The sequence below is a fragment of the Sinocyclocheilus anshuiensis genome, unplaced genomic scaffold (assembly GCF_001515605.1).
Source record: "Sinocyclocheilus anshuiensis isolate Anshui unplaced genomic scaffold, SAMN03320099.WGS_v1.1 scaffold195, whole genome shotgun sequence".
In the NCBI taxonomy this organism is placed as follows: domain Eukaryota; kingdom Metazoa; phylum Chordata; class Actinopteri; order Cypriniformes; family Cyprinidae; genus Sinocyclocheilus; species Sinocyclocheilus anshuiensis.
This window is the reverse complement of record NW_015548236.1, coordinates 2,659,732-2,685,820: the sequence shown is the minus strand read 5'-3', so window position 1 is coordinate 2,685,820 and position 26,089 is coordinate 2,659,732. Positions and strand designations below refer to the sequence as shown.

The 26,089-nt window shown below is 36.5% G+C and overlaps 1 protein-coding gene across 4 annotated transcripts; it reads left to right on the top strand.

The window, feature by feature from the left end:
• The first annotated feature begins 394 nt into the window (after nucleotides 1-394).
• LOC107654760 (chondroitin sulfate proteoglycan 5-like) lies at nucleotides 395-25,770 on the top strand. Of its 4 annotated transcripts, XM_016442004.1 has the most exons (7): nucleotides 396-935; nucleotides 9,037-9,865; nucleotides 15,488-15,676; nucleotides 17,201-17,276; nucleotides 17,924-17,980; nucleotides 21,182-21,307; nucleotides 23,833-25,770. In XM_016442004.1, the coding sequence occupies exons 1-7, from the start codon at nucleotides 851-853 to the stop codon at nucleotides 24,121-24,123; spliced, it is 1,653 nt and encodes a 550-aa protein (XP_016297490.1). In that variant the 5' UTR covers nucleotides 396-850; the 3' UTR covers nucleotides 24,124-25,770. The 4 variants fall into 4 exon arrangements, with proteins under 4 accessions (XP_016297489.1, XP_016297490.1, XP_016297491.1 ...); XM_016442003.1 differs by lacking the exon at nucleotides 17,924-17,980 and having other exon boundaries at nucleotides 395-935; nucleotides 17,201-17,354; XM_016442005.1 differs by lacking the exon at nucleotides 17,924-17,980 and having other exon boundaries at nucleotides 398-935.
• The last annotated feature ends 319 nt before the right edge of the window (nucleotides 25,771-26,089 follow it).

Sequence of the window (26,089 nt, the reverse complement as noted above, 5' to 3'; positions counted from 1 at the left end):
TAAAATAAAACCTAATTCTACATATTAATAAATACAATTTATAATTCTACATAATACTGGTTAAAAAATACCAATTTCCCCTTTGACCAAGGATAATTTCCACAGATCGCACTGATTTTAGAAAAACTAGTTATGGAGTGTCCCTGCCCTCTACACAGTGTTTGCTTATGTTTGGACTGGCGTCTATGGGTGACCCAATTTCAGACGCTTTGTTCGGGGGAGCCGCCTGCATCAGTTTTGTACCTTACTTCAAAGAGCTCAGATACATTTTTTATTATGAAACAATTTCTATGTCAATATTTTATATTTAAGTGCATTTAGGGACCGTAAATGTTACATATTTACTCCTGAGCTGATTGACTTTTTTAGTGATTCTATCACATATCATGACAGAAATTGTGTCGGTAAGGAGGCGCATGCGCAGATGACTTCACATCAACAGTGAGTTCGACTGGGATATAAAACTCGCGCTGGCGGAGTCCGCTGGAATTAGCCTACTGTGGTCTGTGGCACCGAAACTCTCCGCTTCCTCAGTGGACGCCTGATAACTGGCTCTCATTGCTAACGAGACACATCTAACTGTCTTGGTATCTTGTTGGAGTTGGATAAGAGATGACGGGTCCCTAGCGACGCTAAAGGGTGGCCTGAATCTCGACCAAAGAGGAATAACAACTGAAGACAACATCCGAAGTTGGCATGAAGCAGCGTGCTTCGTAACGCATTCAATCTAAGGAGATTTATGTCCAGGATTATAGCTCGGATTCTCTCAAATATCTCCCGTATGACTATATCTTAAATAGAAGATCCACCTGGTTCATTTGAAGTGTTTTGGAAGACAGTTTGTGTCGTGATGAACTCCAGGCGCACGTTGGTTCCAGCAGTGGTGCTGTCCAGCGTCCTGCTCCTTCACTTCACTCCTTTGTGTGTTAATGGTGGTGAGTATTATTATACAATCTTTCTAAATGCCTGCCTTTCCTGCATTTAACAGAGACCTTCGTAGTTTTTTTCTGTGACCTGTTGGAGCTTTTTAGGGTATAAATTGTTCATATTTTAAACAAAAATGTAATAAAACTTAAAAAAATTCACTATCGGATCTAGCGATAAATGGGTGTTTACATGTGAATGAACTTTAAGTTATGTAATAAATCGTTAGCACAATTACTTGAGGAAGCTCGAGTCGTTTCAATTTCAGAAGTATGGACGTTTTAGATCAAATGTTTTACACACAGCCTTTTTTCTTCACCTTATTGGTATATTTTTTAATAAATATTTAAATGTCTTTTAAAAATGTATGTAGTAATTCATGGCTGATCATGAACCAAATAATTTACTCGATTTTATACTTTGTATAAAACATGTATTAGGCTATGTATTTTAGACTGGATAATAGAAAACTTACTTTTGGCTTGCAAAAAATGCTCATGAGTTTTTCATGTGCATCTTTTAATCGCAGCTGTATTTGATGCTTAATTTTTAAAGGGGTCATATGATGCTTTTTTAAAGATCATTATTTGAGACTTTAGTCTTTGCAACTTCAGGGATCTTATCTATGCACAATCAGCTTGTAACACTCCAAAGAGAAAGGAAAACTTGAAATCGCATCATATGACCCCTTTAAATCTAAGTTTAAGTTTACCAAATAATTCACATATTTATGGAATAAGAGGGTGACCATTTTTCCACTGACAAAATTATGGTCCTTTAAAAAAAATGTTGCTGAGCAACAGCACCTGAAGACTAGGTCAACAGGCTTTGCTGCATGAGTAACCAAACTGTCACGTTGGCGTGGTTGACCTGCATCACACTACTGTTGCCTTGGCCTAACTAATGATTGAGTAAAGCAGGAAATTATCATTTGCATTAGAAGCTTTAAACGTTTGCACTTAGCTGAACCTCTGACCTCTTGGCAGACTTCCCAAAGTCTATGTGTTATCGCATCACTGACTCTTCAGTGACATGCATCTTTCATCAACACAGGACATTAAGCAAGCAGGCTCTGCTGAGAAAACTGACCTAAGCAATGATAACAAATAAATAGCTTTTATTTTGCTTTTTAAAATCATTAACAATTAACAAATCCAGTGCTCTTGTTTTTGTTTGTGGGGGTGGGAACGTAAATGGTGCAGTTGCTCTGGCATGTTGCTGGAATTATTGATTAACACACTTCCTGGTGAACGATGATTGACAGTATTGATTAGTCATAGACTGCAGAAGGTGGGCTTTAAAGTAGTGGTCGACCGATATGGATTTTTTTGATGGTTGATGCCGATATTGAGGTGGCCGTTAAGTATGATATTACACGATTGTATTTAAATAACATGCATAATACTGTATGCTGCAAAGACACTGCATATTTAATAATAAAATAATTAATTGTAAAATTGATAAATATGAAACAAATTTAAACTTGCTTAAGTGTAAATCTGTTTATTTTACAGATTAATTTTTTTCAACTTGATTCTGTAATACTATTACAGTACTTCTCACAAATAAAGTAGTTAAAACATTAATTAAAAAAGGAAGTAAACACTGTAACCAACAGTGCATTTAGTAATAAGTTTGTGCTCAGCGGGAATCTTTTTTTTTTTTTTTTTTTATAAATAAAGACCAGGAGAGATTAATTTTACATACAACAAACCGTGACATAACATGAATATGATGGTGGCCAACTGGATATAGCATAGCATAGTTTGAAATCAAGAATTTATACTTTAAATCCACATTTGCACTAAGGTGCTGGCATTCTTGGCACTGTCAAAATAAAAGTTCCTTCCGAAACATTGGCTGCACAGAAAAAACAACAACATATCGGCTGACACTGGTAAGTGGACAAATATCAGCTAAAATACGTTGACTACATCAGTCAACACAATCAAAATTTACTTTTTTGTATACATTGTTCCTGCGGCTCTTCTTCCATAAAGTGAATGATTAATCAGTGCACATTATTCCAAACAAAAAGATGTCATCTTAATCTAAATTTCTTAAAAAAAAAAATATAACATTACCTCCGACCACTTGTCAAAGGTGCCACTTTTTACAATCCACAAATTCTCTAAATAAAATATCCTCATTGAATGTCATTATCCTTTTAGAGATGTCACATCATTTTATATTAAAGTCAACTCAGAGAATTCAGTCAGACCACTTTTCATAGCTATTCATTCAGCTGAAATGTGTTGTGTATTGTTGCCAGGTGCTATTATTCCCTCTTTTACTTATATTTGGTGTTTCTTTTGTTGTTATGTTAAACTAGGGACAATCATTACAATAATTGAACATGCATTGCTAGTGCCTAGCTGAAATTTGTGGGCATGCTGTGACAAAAGGCTGTTACTCTTCTTTGTTGTTTTTGCCAAGACCTAGCACTCACATCCCCAACCTTAGGAGAGCAAGAGAGAGAAATAAAAAGCGACAAGCAGGATGCATTCACAAAAACATGCACAGATTTAGTCTTTGATTTAGTCTTGATGTTTATTTTAAAACGTCTAAAACCAGCCTCAGATAATCTCTTTAGGGCACTTTCTCGCTAAACTTGCTTAGATCCTTTCCATGCATGGCACAAGAGAGCCATCTGCCACTGCGGTCTCATAACAGCAGAGACTGTCAATGAGCATTAGCGTCAACGAGCTAGTGTTAGCGCTCGCCTAGCCTGCCCGTATGGAGCTCCCAGTGAGGGCCAACAGTATTTATCCTGCCAGACGCTGACACTAGAGCTGCCTACACTGTTGGAAACTTATGGAACTACACAACCTGTTGGATACTTGCTGGTTGTCAGCGTCTGTGCAATAAAACATTACAGTTGAATTAATCATGTTGCTGTTGATCCAGTTTTGTACGTGTTAAACTCAATGATGTTTCTAGACACACAAGGAGACCAATCTCTTTCAAACACTTGATGCTGTGCACACACATTGTGTACATGCACTAAAATATTCTTGCATCAATTGGAATTAGGACATTCTGATTATAAACCAGTAATGCAAAAGCGTTTACCTGATTAAGACAAAATTATGATTTCGAGAAATCCACGTATGACTGCTTGCATACACCAATATTAATTAGAATGTTTTTGTCTCTGCAAGCATTATTTGAAAATCAGTCATTAAAATGTGCATGTCCACATGAAAGTGATTCTATATTTGTTCTATATTTTACATGTATAATATTTTATAATTTTATATTTTAATACAATTTAAAATGATTATTTTAGTAAATTATAAATTATCTACAATGTTAATGTGAATAGCTAAAATTATAATTTATTAAAAGCTATTTATTAATTAATCTTAATGCTTAATCAGTAAAGGTTGTGTAAAAAAGGTGTAAAAAATTATCAGTATGAAATTGGCATCTACACCAATGGATGATAACGTATTATAAACGACCTCAGATGATGCCAACCATGAAACAACTTACAGAACTAATACATTTTGCTATAAGTTTGATTGCATCATATAATAATTGCTGTTAATAGTGTTTATCGTCTGTTTGATTACGTCTTTAATTGATTTTTCCGTACATTTCTGCCATATGTACATTAACTGACAGTCACCACTGATAAGCTACTACTAAATATTGTAGAAACCTAATTTGCTGTAAAGTTGCTTTGCAACGATTTGTATCATGAAAAGCGCTATACAAATAAACTTGAATTGAATTGAATAAACGTGCGCTGCATATGTCATCTGATGCTTTAAATGCTCAAGCTCTTTAAAGTCAGGTGAATTCTGACTGACTCTGAAAGTGTTTTCAACATTGTTGTCATTATAGTTGTGGTGTGGACTCATAGATTTAGATCTAGTTATCATTCTTTAACTTTTGCATTCTTTGAATATCATTAATAAAAAAAATGCTACAATACCAAGAGCTTGTAACACTCCAAAGAGAAAGGAAAAATTGAAATCGCATCATATGACCCCTTTAAAGCCATACTGTTTATGAATGGTGAAACAAACAATTGGCTTTCCCTCTTAAATCGAGATTAGAGTGAACTGGAATTGTTTTAACTGATCTTCTGTAATCTGCTCCAATGCTCATTACTGGCTCATGCATGTGCCCAAAGTAACATTGAATCTATCTGATACATTCTCAACACATTGAGCGCAGTTTTTGGCCCAAATATTTAATTTAGGTGGCATAACTATTAATGGGTCATGCTGTACAACAGTAGCACAGGTTGGGGTGGGGCATGGAGTTGGCACTGTTAATTCACCAGGTCTGGCATCTCTATACGTCTGTTCGGCTTTGAACTGATACTGCTGTGAACCTACACCCCATCCCTGATGCCAAGGACGTCCATGCCAGCTCCCCTGCCAAGCAGCATCACAGTACTATTTATAACTAAACACATGGGTGCCAGTGTGGATTTTATTCAGCAGAGCTTAGAATGACACTTGCCTTTAGGATACCAAGTCATCAGATTTGAAATTAAGGTGAGGTGAGTTAAATGTTAAGTTGTCTATTACATAAAGAGCATTGGCTGCATAGTAGAAGAAATCGGCAGGCCTACATGGCATCTGCGCCCACAGAAATCAGAACGTCCGTCATTCACAAAGTTCTGCACAGTCTGTGCCCCTTGCATTTTAAAGTTGCATTGAAATGGAAAAAGTGACAGATCCTTTCTTCTGTATGGTGATGTACATCCAAAATGGATTATCAAAAATATAGATCAGGATTTTTATCCATTGGTTGTTGATTGGATGTAGGCAGATCTGATTGCAAGCTTGCAGCCAATTGTAAGAAAGGTTTAAAGGGATAGTTCACCCAAAAATGAAAATTCATTAATTACTCACCCACATGTCATTCCAAAACCGTAAGACCTTCGTTCATCTTCACAACACAAATTAAGATATTTTTGATGAAATCCGAGAGCTTTCTGACCCTGCATAGACAGCAACGGAGCTACCACATTCAAGGCCCAGAACGGTAGTAAGGACATCGTTAAAATAGTCCATGTGACAATAGTGGTTTCAACCTTAATTTTATGAAGCTACGAGAATACTTTTGTGCACAAAGAAAACAAGAATAACGACTTTATTCAACAATTTCTTCTCTTTAGCTCTCAGATTTCATCAAAAATATCTTAATTTGTGTTCCGAAGATGAACGAAGGTCTTACGGGTTTGGAATTACATGAGGGTGAGTAATTAATGACAGAATTTTCATTTTTGGGTGAACTGTCCCTTTAAGGAGACTAAATGATTGGAGAAGTCCTGCATACATCACCAGACCGAAGTCATTTCTGAAGTCTGGTGAAAATTAATTTAAGACATTAAAATGTATGAGGTAAAAAAAAAAACATAGTAAATTGAAACTGTGATGGATGAATTGCTCACAAAAAGATCAATAACATGTGTTTTGAAAATCGATGATTTGTCTTTTTGTGCTGACTTTAAATACTTTGGCTAATTTAATTACCGTTTCAACTACCAATAAGAATGGACTAATCAGCTCTGTTTAACACATTTTGAAGATTAAGTGAAAAGGAGTTGTTCACCTAGAAATCTTCTGTTAAACACAAAACAATATACGGTATTTTAAAATGCCTTTTATGCACTCAAATATAGTGTTGTTATAGACTTTATAACATACTATATATATATATAAATATATAGTATTTTATAGACAAACACTCTTCTAAATATTTTCTTTTGTTCTCTGTACATGGACATTTTTATGGAGCATCTTGACATGTAACCTCAAATACTCCCTCAGATTACAGGTCTGTTTGGGTCATCAGAGATCGAGGGAGAGAAAGATAGTACGAGGGATGAGAGAAGAGAGGAAGAGTTGACATTTGCAGTTTTCCATGCTCTGCAACATGAAGTCTTTTTTCTCCACCTCAAGAGTGTTACATAAGCAAATAATGTCAACCAGAGACAGAGGAAGAACGTGTGCTGTTTTTTTAATGAAGGTGAAGAGAGAATATTAAGATATTCAACAGTACAGTGTTGCTTTACAGTACTATAGCACTGAAGTTGGATGTTTAGATTGGTCTTCCTTGATCATTATTTATTTGTATTCTGATTTGATTCAGATTTTATGTGGTATTGATTGTAAATAGAGGCCTTGAGCACAGTGAGAGAATGAAGACGGCATACTTTCACACACTCTTACAAATTTAAATGTCTCACTGGTGAGGTCATGAGAAAATACTTCTCTTCCCTATTTCTTTCTCACTCTCGATCGTCTTACCCCCCTTTTTTCTCACTATCCCCCTCTCTCTTGCAGTCTTGACTTGCTTACTAAACAGAAAGGCGACAGAAATCCTTCTCAAAGGCTTTGGCACTGGTCTTCAAATAGGCAGAAGGAGAAACACACTCTCACTGTCACATTTTCTCATCTTCACTCCATTATAGCATGTGTTTTGTGGTATTTTTCTTTCAATGAGACTTTCCCCCAACCTCTCTTTTCTGTCAGCTGACCCCTTCGCAAGGAGTTATGCAAATCAAAACAACTGTTTTCCTCTAGTCTCTCTTGCTCTGGGGCTCTGGGGTGACTGTGTTTTATTTTCATCAGTCCAGTGTAGCATTTAGCTCTTAAATATTTCAAAATAAAAGTAAAAGGAGCCAACTGTTGCTTTGAAATGAAATTAGATAAGAATGTAATAGAATACTTGAACATCACGTGAAGTATGTGAGAAATAATTTATGCACCCACTGCCATCTCCGTTACCCTCTCAGGGGGGATTGTGTGAATAAATGAATGGGAGAAAGAGAGGAAGTGAATCAAGTGGAGAGGACAGAAGGGTCTCTGTTTTATATGGCTTTTGAGATGTTCCAAAATGGCAGCCCCTTTACATTGCTTCTTGGCAACTGTGTGTGTGAGAGAGTGTCTGTTAGGCATTGATGTGTGACTTGGAATTAATTTACAATAAAGAGGAATTAAACCAAGAATGCCCATGGAAACAGAATTTCACACTGTCAGTCAAATACTTAAAGTAGATTGCTGAAAGACAATCTAGAAAAATTGACTGTAAATGTTCCTCAGATCTGCTTTTTGTTACCGTTTTAATTTAAATGCTCAAGCAGAATCGAAGTGGGCTTTATTTGCCAATTGGGCACAAACGCTTTATATATATACTTGTGTGTTACTGTTTTAAATGCACTACCGTTCAGATTTTTTTTTATTGGTATTAAAAGATGTCTATTTTAAATGGAAGTTCAAAAGAACAGCATTTATTAAAGAAATGAAAAAGGTATCTTGTATGTATCTTGATATATCTTAGTATATATAGTATTAGAATGATTTCATAAGGATCATGTGACACTTAAGACTGGAACAAGGGCTGTTGAAAATTCAGCTTTGCAAGAATGGAATAACGTATATTTTAAAAAATATTAAAATGGAAGGCAGTTTTATTTTAATATTAATAATATTTACAATACTACTGTTTTTACATTATTTCTGATCAAATAAATGCAGCCTTCTTTTAGAGACTTCTTTTAAATCTTATTGAATACTGACCCAACGTATTGAACAGTAGTGTATATATTTCATGAAATAATATTAGACAATCAGGGATTGAAATAAAAAGGATATTTCCACATGCGTTCATATTTGAGGTAGATTGCATTAGATTGGTTTACAGTATCAGTAAAGGATAATCAGTTAGGTCAGTGAGATTTTCCAGTGCTAAAGAGGAATTCCCCATTGTGTGTTTATCTTTGCGCATTAAATCTTACCCATCCAGACTGACCAATGCAAGTCTCAACCTACAGCCCTTAATCCTAATCTGAATCCCAATCCTAGCCCGGGCTCAGGGGGGTACATTAGTAAATCAGAGCTGCTAATCCAGCTACCACAAGCCGCTTTGGAAAGAAATCTGGGGCCTCGCACACAGCAGTGTATAATTAAGCAGATTTGTCTGGGTGTGTGTGATACAGAGTACATATTATGTCTTTTGTTCTCTCTCTGCATGAGTTGCTGAGTTTGCAGTATAGCAGTGAGTGCTTGTGAAGGTGTTCTTATACAGAGAAATAAATAAATAAAAGAGTTTGTAACTAACTTTTATTATTATTTGTTTGTTTTCCAGGCAGTTCATTTAGCTCCAATTCTACTGGCACTAATTCCTCAGACCTGAATGGGGTGGGGCTTAAGTCTGCACTTCCTGGTGAAGTCACACCTATTGCCCAGGCCCAAATTCACTCTCGAAAACCACGAGCTGGAGAAGAGTCAGGCAGCGGTGGAGAAACCTCAACCAGTACTGTTGATTCAGCCAAAAGGGAACGCCTCATTGATCTGATAGATGGCATGGCTGCCCGGCTGCCCACGCTGGCTGAACCCCGGACACATGGCCTGTCCCAGCGGGATTTTAGCGAGGAGAGAATCGAGGACAGCGCCCCGCGCTGGAAGAGTGAGAGACTACAAGCAGATGGGACGTTGTTAGATCCTGTCACGAGTCCTGCTCCTGAGTCCACCTCTTCCCAACCAGAAGAAGTTATCACGGTGAATTTTTACAATCCTTCTCACCAACAGCATGTGCTTGATCCTCCTGCTTGGGTTCAGGAGCTCCAGGGTGGAGATCCAACTTCCTGGACCCTTTCTGATTTTTATGATTATCTGTCACCAGACTATTCGCCCACTGAAGTTTACCTAGAGGAAAGCCAACCAACGCCACCTGACATGGAAGATGAAAATGTTCCTCTCATAGCCAGCGCAGTTCCCTCCAACACTAGAGTTATCACCTCTGATGATGGATCTGGAGAAACTTCACCTGGAGCATCAGATGTGCTCAACTCTGGTTGTCTCTATGGATTTGTGCATTATAATGGCACATGTATCTCGTCATGCGACATCTTCCCCGGTTACTGCTTCAATGGAGGACAGTGCTATGTGGTTGACGGTATTGGAGCTTTTTGCCGGTAAGTCGCACGCATACATGTGTTAAGGCCCATTCACACCAAGATGATAACTGTAATAAGTATATAAGCATCCTCAACAACGCAAAACAATGTTCTGTTTTTATAAGCATGCACTGTAATTATGTCATCTGCAGCTTTAAAGGAACACTCCACTATTTTTGAAAATAGGCTCATTTTCCAACTCCCCTAGAGTTAAACAGTTGAGTTTTACCATTTTCGAATCCATTCAGCCGATCTCCGGGTCTGGCGGTAGCACTTTTAGCTGTAGCTTAGCATAGATCATTGAATCTGATTAGACCGTTAGCATCTCGCTCTAAAATGACCAAAGAGTTTCTATATTTTTCCTATTTAAAACTTGACTCTTCTGTAGTTACATCGTGTACTAAGACTGATGGAAAATTAAAAGTTGCGATTTTCTAGGCCGATATGGCTAGGAACCATATCCATAAGCCATATCGACCTAGAAAATCGCAACTTAAGACGAAAGCAGGCATTTGGACCAAAGCGAGGCAAGGGAGGGGGAGACTCAAAATGTTTCTAAACTTAAAACGCATTTTTTCCCCGTTTGTGTTGTTTTACTACTGTAAAAAATGACCGTGAATTTAACGGTAAAAGACTGTAAAAATGCTACAGTAAATACCTGTTAAATGGTTAACGGTAAATTCCCCTACTATATACGGTCAAAAACTGTATTGGACATTACATGTATTGGACATTCATTTCACGGTAGTATACCGTTTTTGGAAGTGAAAAAGACTGTATAATTTACAGTGAATAACTGTAAATTGACATTCCCAGAATTCCCTGTGTTACATTTCAAATTTGATGTTTTTTTTTTGTTGAAATAACTATGTTTTGGGCTTTGGTTCATCATGTGACTTTCTCATCACCACCTGCATTTGGTGGTTATCAGTGTATTACAAAGATACAAAACAGATTTCAGTACTTCAGTAGGTTGGCATATTAACATTATATCAGTTAATGAAATTACAGTATTTAACTGTATATTTAAGTTAAAACCGTAAAACCTAAAACGTTGCTACCGTATTTTTTACGGTCAAATTCCGGCAACCACAGCTGCCGTTTTTTTACCGTAAATTTTACGGAATTGTTTTTACAGTGCTATAAAATATTGTTATTTACAATGCACAGCGTGGTTTTTTAATCATATTTTTAGGAGGGACAACCCTCAGATGGGGGAAAACCTCCCCGGGATTTCGGCCTATGGGTTCAGTTTTAATTAGTCATGTGTATTTAATGGAACAATGGAGAGTGTTTGTCTCTAATTGGCCTGCTTAGCCAACACAAAAAACACACAAAAGACAAATTAATGGAAGAACACAAGTAATACAGTACATATACTTAATATGTAACATTTAATAGATTACAATTTTCATCTAAATATTTAAATTGGTTTGTGAAAGGTGTCATCATACATGTTTGAGCTGTTTTTTTATCATGTGTAAGGAATGCGGAAAGCATCAGTGGCATCTGATCAAACGTTCATAATGAGTTTGAAGATGTAACTCAATCCTTCAGTCATGTTCTTGCATCTGTTCATGGTGTGGGATTATGATTTACATCAAATGTTGGGATTGAAGAGGGATTGAGTCTCAGTTGAAGACATCTCTTGGGAATAGTAGTAAATGGCCTACCCTCAATGATCTTGAAACTGGGCCAAGCTCATGCTAGCCAGGTCATACACGCTATTTTACACTGTGCGGCAGTTGCCATAGGGTTTATAGGAAAGCTTTTTGGCCTTTATTTAAATGGATAATGTAACAACACTATACCATATGTAAAACAAATAAGATATATAATATATAAATCATTGTTGAAGTTCTTCAGCCATTGTGTTAGTTGCTGCTACAAGAACATGAAAACGTCTTGCTGTAGAAATGTTTGGTGACAAAACTATGCCAACAGTGCACTTACTCAATTTATTATTTTCCCTCCATCTGCTAGAAATATCAATGATCATTAGCTGTTGCCTTAAATATGCTTGATCCAGTATGTGTTGTGCAGTTGAGTAAAACAGAACGACCCAGTTTTTTTTCATCAGTGTCCTTCAGTAACACTTGCCTGGTGCCTTCAAAAGCCTTGGTAATTTTAAAGTGACAAGGTTTTTAAAAAATGCCATACCTTATTATTATTACGCAGAATTTTAAGTTCCTAATAGTTATCCAGCGCGCAATGCCAGAACCATGAACATGTTTAACATAGAAAAATTCCAACCTATCTCATAAATGTGACATTTATATCACAACTGTGGCTGTATTTCTTGTTTTATTTTTTTTTGGAGACTGCTCTCCATATAGTAGCGAATCAGATTGAATTAAAAATTTACAAGAACTGGACATTGTCAAAAATGGCAGAAGTGATGAGACCATAAATTATTTGTGAAGCAGCTTTAGAATATAAAATGTAAGAAATATGAGGCTATATACTGTACATAAACCATTATTAATTACAAATGCTTTTACAAAACACCAAAGAACTGTAAATGCCTTTCACGTTTGTAGCTAATTTCAGTCATGGAGATTAACATACACATTCAGTTGTTTTTTAGTTTTTTTTTTTTTCAGAAATTTATTCAGTCTGACACATGGTAATAATCAGAAGATTGCTTTAATACTATGATAAAGATGATGGGTTGAATTCCTGTGTGCATATTAAGAATGTTTAGCATTTGACTCACAAACAACTGCTATAATTTCAGTTCCACACTCCAAGCCTGTCATCATGGCTTGGCATCATATCACTACTAAACCAGCATCCACTGCTGCCACAACTCTGCTCAGAGGCCAGTGCAGAACCTTATTAAACATTTGCTCAAAGGGATTTGGGTCAGAGCCCAGATCTGTGAATGTGTGTGTTTCAGTTTAAGAGCTAAAGACCCTGCCTCAAGGTGGTGCTTTGGACCATAATAGTGGGGTTCTGAGAATCTTATTTGTGTGTAGTGAAGTCTCAAAACTAGATGATGTGATGTGTTAAGCTGTGTATTTGAGCAGATGACAACTGGCTCTACACTGGATACTGCGACACCCTTATCCACATCTTTAAAGTCAGAATGAAATCAGCATGAACTATTTCTTTCCTGCCTTATTATAATTGATCAGTGCTCATTATCCCACAGAAAGAATAGTTTGACTTTGTGATCTTGCTATAGTCAAATATTTTTATTTATTTGAACAACAACAATCTATTTTACCTATTTATTTATTATAATAACAATATAAACTAAGGAAAAAAATTAAATTATAATTTAATTATATGAAATAATTTACTGATCTATTTTTTTTTTTATTTGTCCTTTTTTGTGAATATTTATTTTTTTTTTTATAATAAAAAAGCAAAACCCCATTCAGTCCAGCTCCATTACTGAATGTAAAAGTAACTTTCAGTCAGGCACTGGATTTTGGTGTGTAGCACACACCGCAGGGCTAACTTGTCGATCGCTGAGAGAAGGCATGACAGGGTGCTGTCTACATTAATGGGGTCAATGCTATTAGAAAAGTCAAGGTTTCCATTTGTAGAGCACGTAAAGAGTGAACTAACAGATGAACGTAAGGTTTGGGGCGGGGGGGGGTCAATGGGTGCATTTTCTTCAGTGAATGCGTTTCTGTGTAGCGCAGCCAATGGTTTACACTAAATGGATGGGTAGTTAGTAACAGACCATAAAACTAAGTTTCAAATTGATCTTTTTAGGCCGAATAGTAAACTTGGCCTACATGCACACTGAGCAATGATTTCCTGCATGTGCGCTATTGATTGGCCTTTCACTCACTTCAAAATGTACCCATAGGCTGCAGAGTGTAAGGGCCCTATCATACACCCGGCGCAATGCGGCGCAAGGCGCGGGCGAAAGTGTTTTTGCTAGTTTCAGCCCGACGCAGTTCTAATTTTCCCGTCCTGCACCGCGTTGTTTAAATAGCAAATGCATTTGCGCCCATGGGCATGCTGGTCTAAAAAAGAGGTGTGTTCAGACGCATTGTTGGCGCGTTGTTATTTTGAGAAACTGAAAATAGACTGCGCCATAGACCAACTCAAACCTAAACTCAGAACTAAAGTCTGGCGCAATATTTTTTCTTTGTTATTTAAAGAGCGCGTTAGTAATATGCGCCTATAGGCGGGTGCACAACGCGAGTACACTTATTACACACACAGGGACGCGCAGCAGCACACAAACATTTTTAAATATGAAAAATTACATTCCGCCATGTAAATAGCGAACCCGCCATGGCGCGAGCGCAACTGGCTTTTAAAGGGGATGGGAGATGAGACTCTGATTGGTTTATTGCACGTTACGCTCAAAAAACACCCATTACTCATTAAGAGAATAGGGACAACCCGTGTAGACCATGCGCACGGGCGCGTCGTTAAACTAGCAAAAGTGGATTCGGACACGCTGCACCTGCGCCGTGCGCTTTAGACCATGCGCTTAGATCGTTAAAATAGGGCCCTATGTATATATTTGTGGTTTGTGCTTGCCCAGCATCATATGGCATGTCTGTTAGTTTAATGGTATTTGCTTTGGCTTCATTTGAAACTATTGTTTTTGCTCCGCCAACAAAAATGTAACGTGCAATATTTTGTCTAAAATATAAGTTACTCAGTAACTTCTTGTTTATTAAACTGTTGTATAAAAGCAATATCAGCACAGCTGTAATTTACCTGTGTCTCAATCAAGGAACCATATGGGCTAAAATACATTACATAATAGAAAAATAATAGATCCAGCATCTTCAATAAGATATCGAGCACCTCACTGACAACACTGGTAAATGAGAGAATTTGTAAATCTATTTTTAGAAGTTGTGAACTGTGCACAGCTCAGGTGCTTTATTCTCTGTGGGACCGGCACTAATAGAGGAGCACATGCACGTCCTTGACAGGGCCATCTGTCCAGTCATGCAGCTGTAAGCTCTGCTGTAACCTTGCAGATTCATAGTAATGATAAATGGGTCAAAAGGCCACACAACACACTTATACTGTACAACACACTATAGTGTTTCTCACTTTCTTTCATCTTCGCACAGATGTGTTTGTAATGGCCAGTTTGTTTGAATGTCTGGAAAATATCACACACGGTAAAACCGCATCTTAATTGTCATTTGCATTAACACGCAAACTCCCCTTTAGACTTATTTTTTCTACATTCATTGTTTCTGTTGCCAATAGTTTCCCTTAAAGGTAGGAAAAATATGAAATGAGATTTCTCTCTATAGTCACAAACTATTCTCAGATTTTATTCCAAACTAATTCAAGATTTTTAAATTTGACTTAAGACCAAGATTTTAATATGAACTTTGCTTACGTGACTTTTAATGAATTTTAGGAGAAATCTGTAAGACATAATAGTACTTATGTCTCCTGATCAATGAAAAATTCCTAATCTGAAAGTTCCTAATCTGTGGCATTTCCATTCAATTTCTTTTGCATTTGAAAATTCTTTGGTTATTTCCGAAAGATTTCCTTCTGTGTTCATGTAGACTGCATTGTCCCAAATCCTGCTTATACAACATCTGTCATTAAATGATCACAGAAGTTAATTATTATATTCTAGTTTTGAATGTTGCTCAGCTGCCTCTTTTCTAACACCCCTCTCTTTGTTGTTTGTAGGTGTAACATACAGGAGTATATCTGGAACAAGGGCTCCAGGTGTGAGTCGGTCATTTCAGATTTCCAAGTGATGTGTATAGCAGTGGGCGGAGCTGCCATCATGTTGCTCCTCCTCTTCATGGTTGTAGTCTTTTTCTCCAAGAGGATGCACGTGCTTAAGACTGAAAACAGACGACTTTGCAAGCACAGGTGACACTTGCATGTAAACACACTTCTTAGAGTCTTAGTTTAAGATCTGATGGTTTAAATATCGGTTGAATACACTGTTGCACATACACGCTGGAGTACAATAAAATGAACAGTGTTAACATGGGGCTTTGAACACAATGATGTCACCCTTCTTTGCTAAAAGTAGGCCAATCTGACCGTGCTACACGAGAGAGTGACCTATATACCGTGCAGCCAAAGGAATTTTAACACAGTCCAAGAGAGGGGTGAGATGGAGAGCAGAGGAGTGGAAGAGAAAGGAGAATAGGAGGGGAGCATAGGGTCCCACTTTATTAACTACAATGTACTTACATTAAAAAATAAGTACAATGTACTTATTATGTTCATATTGAACTGCAAAAGGTTAGGGACAGGTCTGGTGGTATGGGTAGGTTTAAGGTGTAAGGGATGGGTCAACAGTGAATAAATAATGCAATTACAGAAATTAATTACAGATGTAATTACATGCAGGTATTTTTTTTAAATATAAGTACAATGTAAAACATGCATGTACACAATAAATGCATTGTATCAAATTATTAATTTAAATGTAAGTACATAGTAGTTAAGGCCACCTAATATAAAGTGGGACCGAGCATAGTAATGAAGACAAGATGACAACAGTGAAAAGTGATTAAGGTTGAGTTTTAATAACTGCCCATCAGGGCCATCTGCTGCAGGTAACACCTGTGTGCATGTGTGCTTGTAGCGGAAACAAGTTGAGTTTTTAATCCACTGCATCAAATAATAATGTCCAAGCCACTTTCTATTTCAATTATATTTTTCTGAAGGATCATGTGACACTGTTGACTGGGGTAATTGCTGCTGAAAATTCAGCTTTCCTATCACAGGAATAAATTATATTTTAAAATATATTAAGATAGAAAACATTTTTTAATTGTTGTCATATTTCACAATATCCCTGTATTTTTACTGTTTTTGATCAAATAAATGCAGTTTTGGTGAGCACAAAGCCTCCTTCACACTGTCAGCGACAAAGTGACATGTTCCAATTTATTTCAGTGGAGAGCTGGCGTTTTCCGGCCACATGACCAATGGTGACAGGATGTGGGCATGTCCAGTGCAGCAGATTTTGAACTTTATGCAAGAGAGCTTTATGTAGACTTTATGTAGACTATGTATATTGACTTTTGCGAGCAGCAACCAATAGGAGTGAAGACTGTCTTCGTGCAGGCAAGGCAAGACACAGAATTTATGGCGTGATTTCACTTTTATTATTGTCTGTAAGTATGAATATAATAAAATTATGCTTGGAAAAGAAACCATTGACAGTTTCAGTGAGATTGATTCATACATTGATAGTTTTTGTTGATTGTATTATATATAGTTAAGCACTGGTGCTGTTCATATTGAAACAGTTTTCTCTAAATAATGTTCATTTATTAGATGCAAGAAAACTTATAATTTTTCAAATTCAGATGTTTTTTTTTTATTATTTTGTTTTATTTAAATTATTTTCTGTTGGTCTTTCTCTCCGTCTTTCAGTAAGTTCCGCCCAAAGTCGGAGCAGCACATCGATAACTTCTCGCTGTCCACCGTCGCAGAGGGCTCTCAGGCAAATGTAAGGAAAGTGTGTGACACCCCGACTAACCTCCCCCATGCCCGTGCTTTGGCTTACTATGATAACATTATGTGTCAGGTAACTTTTCCTCTCCTCTCTTCCCCTCTGTTTTCCTTTGCGTGAGTACTGAAGATATAAAGTGCTCCCTCTCTCTTTCGGTTTAGGCGGTATGCTTATTGTCTTATTCCTTTCTTCATGTTGGAATTCTCTCTTTTCCACTCTTTTTTTATCATTAAGATGAGAAATAGAAACAGCATCCTCGTCATCCCTCACTCTTTCCCTCAACTCTTTTTTTATCATTAAGATGAGAAATAGAAACACCATCCTCTTCATCCCTCACTCTTTCCCCCAACGTCTGTCATTGACTCGCATGTGCCACCTAAGGTCATGTGAAGTACTACAGGCTGCATGAAGCATTGGAGAAACTGGATTATTTTATGTGTTTCCAAACATACTGATCATATTAGCAGTTGTGTAGAGCGGCTGGGCAGTCAATGCAATGATTTTCCAACGGTTTTAGTTCTAATTTTACAAGGTACAAAGAAAATAATATCTGCTGAGGTGTCAATTCATTAAGAGGGCATGATATAACGATGTACCAGAAATGTGTCAGTAGAGTAATCCTCTCTCGCCACCCCACTCCTTAGAAAACCATGAGCAGATACACGTGGGAATATAAACCTAAAGAAGATCCCTGCAGCGAGGTAAGAGGACTCAATCTGACCTCCTCCCAGTGAGCTCTGATACCCTGCTGATTCAAATAAAACGCTTTAATCCTGTAGCTTCATTATTACTCACCTTAAAAGTCCGCTATCTGGTTGAAACACATCTTGAGCCTTTACTTCCTATGAAATGACATAGACAAGCAATAATAGATTTAGCGGTTTAAAATAGACGCTTCCTCATCATAGTTGCTATTGTGACTTTTTAGTGTGATTCATGCAATTTAACATCCTACTAGTGAATGTAGTAGTCCGCTGTTAATCTCCTTGCATCATTCAAAGCACTAACAACACAGCGACCTTGTAGAAATTTGTTGACTAACATATTCATAATTCTAAGGATACATGAAATATCGATACTATATCATTTATTGGTGGTATTATTTTTATTATTGAGTAATATATTATTTATTTGCATTGTCTGATATCAAATATCTAATTGTGGATTTCCTCTGTTACATGTAGATTAACTTTGCCATCATCTAAAACCCAGTTAATCTTAATAAAGTTCATCTTTAAAAACACAAATAATTTAATAATATGGATTGGTAAATATACTCTTTAAAAAGTCCCTAATCTATAATATCTCTCTTTTTATACTGTACATTTTGAGATAAATATTAAAAATGATCATATATATCATATGAGACACTGAGACTTTATATATATATATATATATATATATATATATATATATGTATAAATTGAAATTATTAAAAAAAAGTCCTGTGTGATGCCTGAATTTTGTGTAGTTTTTAAAATGATTTTAAGTCTGTAGGAGGCTATTTTAAATTTTATTTAGAAGAAATAGCCTATTCAAGTGATTGGAATTAAAAGCTGGAAATATTTAACAGCTTATTGAAATTAAAGGTCACTATATTTTAAGGTTTAATTCTCGCTATTAACAAACCATTAACTATGACTTTTGTCTCAAACTCCTAATTTGCTGCTTATTAAGAGTTAGTAAGGTAGATGTTAAGTTTTGGGTAGGATTAGGGATGTAGAATATGATCATGCAGAATATATGCATTATAAGTACTAGTAAACAGCCAATATGTTAATAATAGGCATGCTAATAAGCAACTAGTTAATAGTGAGAATTGGTCCCTATACTTAAGTGTTACCAAATTAAACTTAATATTGAAGCATCCCTAATTAATCTCAATAGCAATTTACAAAAATAACTGCCTTTTGATATCATGACATCGACAGTATATGAACAGATGGATGACAAAAGAGATAAACATTTAAACTTTGTGTGAAAAAAAGATTGTTTCTCTGTGCTCCCATCTGGGGGTCATCTTTCAGAGTAGATTATCATGAATGATGAACCTATTCCTTCAGTTGTGCGTGTAACATTTGATCTTTAAAAGAGGACCAAACAGCGGTCTTTGCTATATTCACCTGTTACCTTGCAGTACCTGGTGAACCTTGAACTTGTCAGATCCTGTTCTCCTGCACTTTGATTTAGGCCATTTGTTTACTCTGAGGTGAAACTCAAATCTAGTTTGAGTCAAATGATCTTTTGATTGTGTGGGGGTTGTATTGCCTTCACAAATGAAATTTCTTCACCTTGTTCAACTCCGCCGGTCCATTCCCCCAGTGAGTTCATAGTGGAAGAGACTCTTTTATGATTAAAAGAGTCTGACAGCTTGACTGAGATGAGGCAAGAAATGAGGGATGATTGATTACAGAACATAGACGAAAGAGCTATGAAAATATCCCTAGGTGACTTTGTTTACTTGTGAGTTGTTTACTTGTCTTACTGTCTCCGGGGGAGAATTTTTTTGACATTTTTCATCTTCTCTCTCTTGAGAATGAGTATTTACACATGTCTGATTTCAGCAGCATGAATAGTCTTTTCTTTCCTCCCTATGGTATGTACAATCATTGCCTTTGTGGTTCCAAAAAAGGGATATCACAGGTAGCAAGTTGTACAAAAAACTTTGCTTTTAAGCAACTTGTTGTAATGACAAGCATTAGTTCACAGCAGTGAACATTTTGTTGAAAACACCATTTTAACAAGAATTGCTTAATGCCTTCTGAATAAGCAAGGTTTACTGTTAGTCCCATATTATATATAATAATATATTATATAATATTATATAATGTAACCATTATGCTTATAGTGTGTTGATGTCTCTTGCGAAATAGTAAAAACTGCCGATAACCCTTGAAATTCCTGGTTGTGGATCAGTTTATGCCCTGAAGTTGACCTTTTACTCCCTCAGCTGTGAAGTAAAAACTGAATCCAGATCCATGCACTCACCTCCTGAACAGTTTTGTTTGTTATGGTGCCTTGTTTACATCTGGTATTAACATCCGGTGATCCAACAAGCAGCTTGAGGTACTTGGTATGTCAGTCTTGACATTTGGCATAATTTTGAATCTTTAATTGACCAGGTCTTAATTATGAATTCAAAAGTCAAAACTGACATATTAAATCAATCTTGAGATAGTATGTCAATTTTGACTTTTGATCTCATTATTGTCTTTGTCAATAATGAAAGTCAAAATTTTGCCAAATGTCAAGACATACCAAGTGAATTATGAGATACCAAGACTTTATTATGAGATCAAAAGTCAAAATTGACAGTCAAAACTGAGATGGTCAATTATGACTTATCTCATAATTGACTTGTTACAAAGTCATAATTACAAAATATGTCATCTTCAAGTCATAAGTTGAAATTGAACCACAGTTATCATAATTTTGAATTGTCATAATTGTCTTACTTTGACTTTTCATAGTTTATTTTTGTTGAAATTGAACCACAGTTGTCATAATTTTAAATTCTCATAATTGTCTTATTTTGAATTTCCATAATTGATTTTTTTTTTTTAAATAGACTTGCAAAAATACAATTTAAGTCACAGACTGGCATAATGCATAATTGTACTAAAAATAGAGGCTCACCAAATATGACAATTTTATCATTTACTCTCCCTCATTCCATTCCATTCAGTCATTAGGGGGCTGTCAAGCTCCAAAATGAACCACAGCTATCAGAAATAATCCATATGACTCTTATGCACTGATAGCTTTATGTGTGTGATTGCATTGGAATTGGTCACTGGAGACACATTTGAGATGTTAATGCCAGATGTAAAAGAGTGGAGTGGAACATTTAGTTATTTTTTCCCCCTCATTGTCATCTTGTGTGTATGTGTGTTGCTCCGCAGGATTGCACTTGCAAAGAAGATCCATGCAAATGTCCCCCTAAAGAGGACGAGTCTTTGAACAACCAGAACTCGCTCACGCCAAAACTGGAAAACGACAAGGCCGCCACAGAAGACAATTCAGAGGAGGTAAACTCAATGCAGAACAACATGAACGTGTAGTAACACCCTTTTGCCACAAGCTGGCGCTATGACTGTAGCAAGACACACATTTGACACCTTGAAATTACTAAAATACCCTAATTAGTGGACTAAACATTGACATGGCACTCTTCCTTGCATTCACCTCAAGATGGCTCAGTGTGGGCTTCAAAACACACAAACGAAGCACTGAACTAGCATGCTAACTTATGTTTGTACTCTGTCATCACATGGTGGAGTTCCTACCGCCAGAGTACCTTACCAGCACATTGGCGTTGCCACATTCACCTTGTCCTTGCTTGCTGTGCCTGCTGATGTCACGCTGCTTCGTGTTATGTCAAGCTTTGTACTGTTCCGCTAAGTCACGCTACGCTATGAAACACTTCACCCCACAACCCAAAGGTTTAGCCGCCAGGTTTTCAACCTTTGACCTTCAGTCTTCACCGCTGTCACCTTCTGAACTCCTGTCTGTCCTGCCTTACTCAAGTCAGCATGCATTGGTGTTCTTTCGAATAAAAAAAAACAAAAAACAAAACGTCTGTGGGAAATAACGTAGCTATTTAGACTGTGTAAAAAAAAATAATTCCGAGATTTGTAGATGTTTGTTGGCTTACCGGTATTCAGTGCGTATGTCTGAATATATATACAAATACTGCTTGGATTAATATTTATATGCAGTATCATACAGTTTTAATGCTCATTGTGTCTTGAAACTAATTGATTTCTAATTATTTTGGTGTATTGAAATATTTTTTTGGTACTTTTTTTTGGAGAAATTAAATGAAAATAAATAAAGCCAGTTTGTTTGGAATAAAACATTTTACCAGTACCAAATTGAGTGCCAGTGTATTCCTGAACTCCACCGTTCCTGTTTTGACTCCTTTACACTTTCACTGCTCCTCCTCACTCTTTTGCTTTGCATCTGTGCATGGCTTTAGCGTTCCTCAGGTACTGCTAACCATACTGGACATTTTACCTTCATATCAATGCTTAATTGTAAGACTGTCCTGACTTTACATATTTGGGTTTGTATAACAAAACGTGAATACTTTTCATGACATTTGCCATTTGCTATCCAGTCTGGCTGTGAGTTGGCAAAGAAAGTTTGAAAAAATGAACAATGTAAAACATGTCACTGTTCATAAGTGACAATTTTCCTCTCTTTAAAATTAATTTTATTTATATTTTTATAATTGATTATATTTTACTAAATTATTTTTTCATTTGCAAAAAAAAAAAAAGAATACTGTTAAAAAAAAATTGGGGTCTGTAAGATTGATTTGAAAAAATTATACTTTTATTCAGCAAGGATGCATTAAATTGAAAATAATTTTACACATTGTATTTCAGATACATACTGTTCTTTTGAACTTGCCATTCATAAAAGAGTGCTGAAAAAGTGTAATGGTTTCCACTATATACTGGATGCAAGTTGTGATAAAAATGTTTCTTGAACATCAAATCAGCATATTAGAATGATTTCTGAAAGATCTTGACACTTAAGAAAATGCAGCTTTAATATTTATTTTCAAACTGTATTAATACTATTTATTTGTACTAATATTTCACAATATTACTCTTTGTACTGTATTTTTGATCTAAGAAATGCAGCCTTGGTGAGCATAAGAGACTTATCAAAAACAAAAATCTTACTGATCCCAAACCTTTGAATGTGAATATAGTAGAGCTGGAACTTAGCTTTGATGTGCTTAGTTGCTTATCGAGTCTGCCATCACTCATTGATAGTTTTACTCACAAATTAGCACAAGAATTCTGTCCATAAATTGCTAAAAAAAAAAAAAAAAGATTAAGCTAGTACCAAAGTTTCCCACCTAAACATGACACCTGAAGTTTGAAAAGCTGCTTTCCTCTGAAAGTTTATCCAAAGAGCAGAAACTGGGCTTTTGAATCTAATCTATTGAATTTAATCACTGATACAACAATTAGACATTTATATTGAATTTGGTGACTAATGCCAGATTGTTGCATAGCAATTATATGCAGACCGAAACTAGCGCGCACTCAGTCTAGTAAATTTGACAGTTGCAAATGAGCCTCAAAATAAGGCATTACAAAGGTTTTGAAAAGATTAAGCACCCCTCTACTTAATACAGGGTCCAAGTGAAGTACAATCCTTTGTTTAATTCAGCTTGATAATACGAAATCATTTCCCGCAAGCTGATTACTTGCTCATGCCCACCTCATTCACCGCTCATAGTTTGTGCCAGGTTGATGTCAACACTCAAATCACTCGATAATGCTCACAAAACAATGGCCTAATAGTTTCCTCTATTCACTGACTTTAAATCGTTTTAATGCCGAGGGGGGGGGAGTTGTTATCAATTTATGCACTTTATTTGTTAAATTCTTTATGCTTTTTCTTTATGTATGGGTTTACCATGTGTTGTCTGTGTAATTGTGTTATATGTGAATTTTTTTTATTTTTTATTCCTGTTTGTGTTGTTATGCTTGTGTACTTGTACCTGTGCCTTTGTATGTGTGTATGTGTCCAGGGTGGTGTGACCATCGACTTAGAGTTGCTTCTCCCCAAAGAGGCGAAAATGCTCCCCGAGACAAGCCCCCCACTGCACTACAACGTCTTTCTCTACAAGCTCCCCAAATCCCCTAAAAAGTCCCCCATGCTGCGCCGGCCTCCTGGCAGATCTGTACAGGGGAGGCCTCTGTCCCAGCTCTGCCCCAGACGCAGCTCCGAACCCAGCTACAGCCCCATTAGCACACGTTCCCTTCCGGGAGTGCTGTCCGGCTCATCCAGCCCTCACCTGGGCACGGCCTACACACCTTAACACTAGTACAAGCTTCAACACTGACTGATGTACAACTAAACAAATGGCAAATTTATCCCACATGCGACTTGACCGTGACAAATTTAAGAGACACTGATTGCTAATGAGCGAGAGTCTTGTGGATGAACAAGACATCAATTGGGAGGCAGGTTAAAAGCATTGGCCTTGACAGAAACAAAAGCACACAGCAGCACAATAAAGGTTAGTAGATGATAAATGGTGAGATGAAGTAGAATTGTTGTGCAACAGGAGTATAAAGGGAAAAGAAGTCGAGAAATTGTTAATTTGGTATTACAGACACAAACATTGATGTCAGATGTGTTATGGTGCCAAGTTTTATGTTTTATATTTTGTCAAACAGCACATTCATATTCATACATATGCATTCACAGAAATGATGGAACCTGTAAACATTCAGGGCAAACAAACAACTTGATAACTATTATTATTAACAAGGTGCTTTTTGTGTTTTTAATGTTAGATTAATACTTTCACTAAGAATAAAGAATTTTAGAATTGTTTAGATCTGACATTGTTGTTATTGGTTCCTTGGACAAAATGGGGCCATTTCTGAAAAGGCAAAAAAAGAAAATAAATGCAAGTTGTGGTTGCTATTTTCCATGGAAGCACAGAACTACACTGTGAAGGGAAAATTCGGGGTGGAAAAAATTTCTTGAATTTTTCCTGAGCCTAAGTACTAAGAAAAAATTCACAGCGAGAGAAAAAAAAATTTGTCTCTTCAATTTTTTCTCTACTGAAAAACTTTTCTCTTTTTTTCCTGTCAAAAGGCAACATGAGAAAACACAAAAGCCCTGAACTTCAACATGAAAAACAGTGTTAGTTCCTTGCTCAGCCTACATCCTAAGAATTTGTTCTTTACCCAAAAAAAAATGTTTGTTCTCTCCCAAGGGATGTAAACTGTTTTGCTGGACAAAAGGGATGTTTACATAGACCAACAATTTAAAAAAACAACAACAACATTAACGCATATGTATATATGTAACCTGATTTAACGATTTGTAAAATCTTCTTGTATTATTCAATAAGAAATCAACAAATCAGTGTAGGCATTAGATTTCATGCTCATTAAATTAGTGCCACTTGTGGCATGCTAAATGTTAGCAAGCCATCTTTTTTTTTTCTCGTGTTGCATCTTGAAAAAAAAAGGAAAAATTTGCAGAGAGAACAAAGTTTTTGGTACAAAAAACTATGAGAAATGTGTTTTGGAAAAAAAGATGATTTGGACAGGCTCAGGAAGGATCAAACATACATTTTGAAAATGTGTCCTAAAATGTTGATGTTACCAAACACGACGTATCAAAATGTAAGTTCAGAGTTGTCTTGCATTGTGAAGACTGACGGATGTATGCTGATAATCTAAACTAATACCATGTTCTCTAATCAAGTCCTCTACAAAACACTTCAATGCTAAGAGTGTTATTCTGCTCAAGCCAAAACCATCTTACAAAGAAAAACAGGGTCAGCTGCTCTCCCAGCGTTCACTCCATCAAAGCAAGTCAAAAGCAATGCATGGCATGCACAGACTGCTGAAGTAAAAGACTGCCTCAGAAGAGTAAAGGGCTCTTGAGCTCACTACTTAGACAAAAAGATTTCTGACTAGCAACAAACATGTATTGTTAGCCATTTTCATGTTTACAGGCAATGAGATACATCAATACTGTTCAATACTAGATGCCAATCACTACCCATTCCACAGGGTGCACTTTCTGACCTCTTCTCCTAATCATCCTCTCTATGACCTGTTTATGAGTACAGTTTGAGAGAGAGAGAGGAAAAATCTGTAATAGACTTGAAGTCTCTCTAAAAGACCTGACTCAACATGAGCATCCGTTTTATTATTTGCAGACATTTACTGCAGGATGTACGTGTAGTAATTCTGTGGTTCTTTGTGCCGGAAGCAAATGAAGCATATTGATTTAATCGAGACAGCTCCAGTAACCCATGC

Coding starts and splice junctions, on each gene's coding strand:
- LOC107654760 (XM_016442003.1), top strand. CDS start 851: ATGAACTCCAGGCGCACGTTGGTTCCAGCAGTGGTGCTGTCCAGCGTC. Junction 9,866..15,487: donor GGTATTGGAGCTTTTTGCCG/GTAAGTCGCACG, acceptor TGTTGTTTGTAG/GTGTAACATACAGGAGTATA. Junction 15,677..17,200: donor AGACGACTTTGCAAGCACAG/GTGACACTTGCA, acceptor TCCGTCTTTCAG/TAAGTTCCGCCCAAAGTCGG.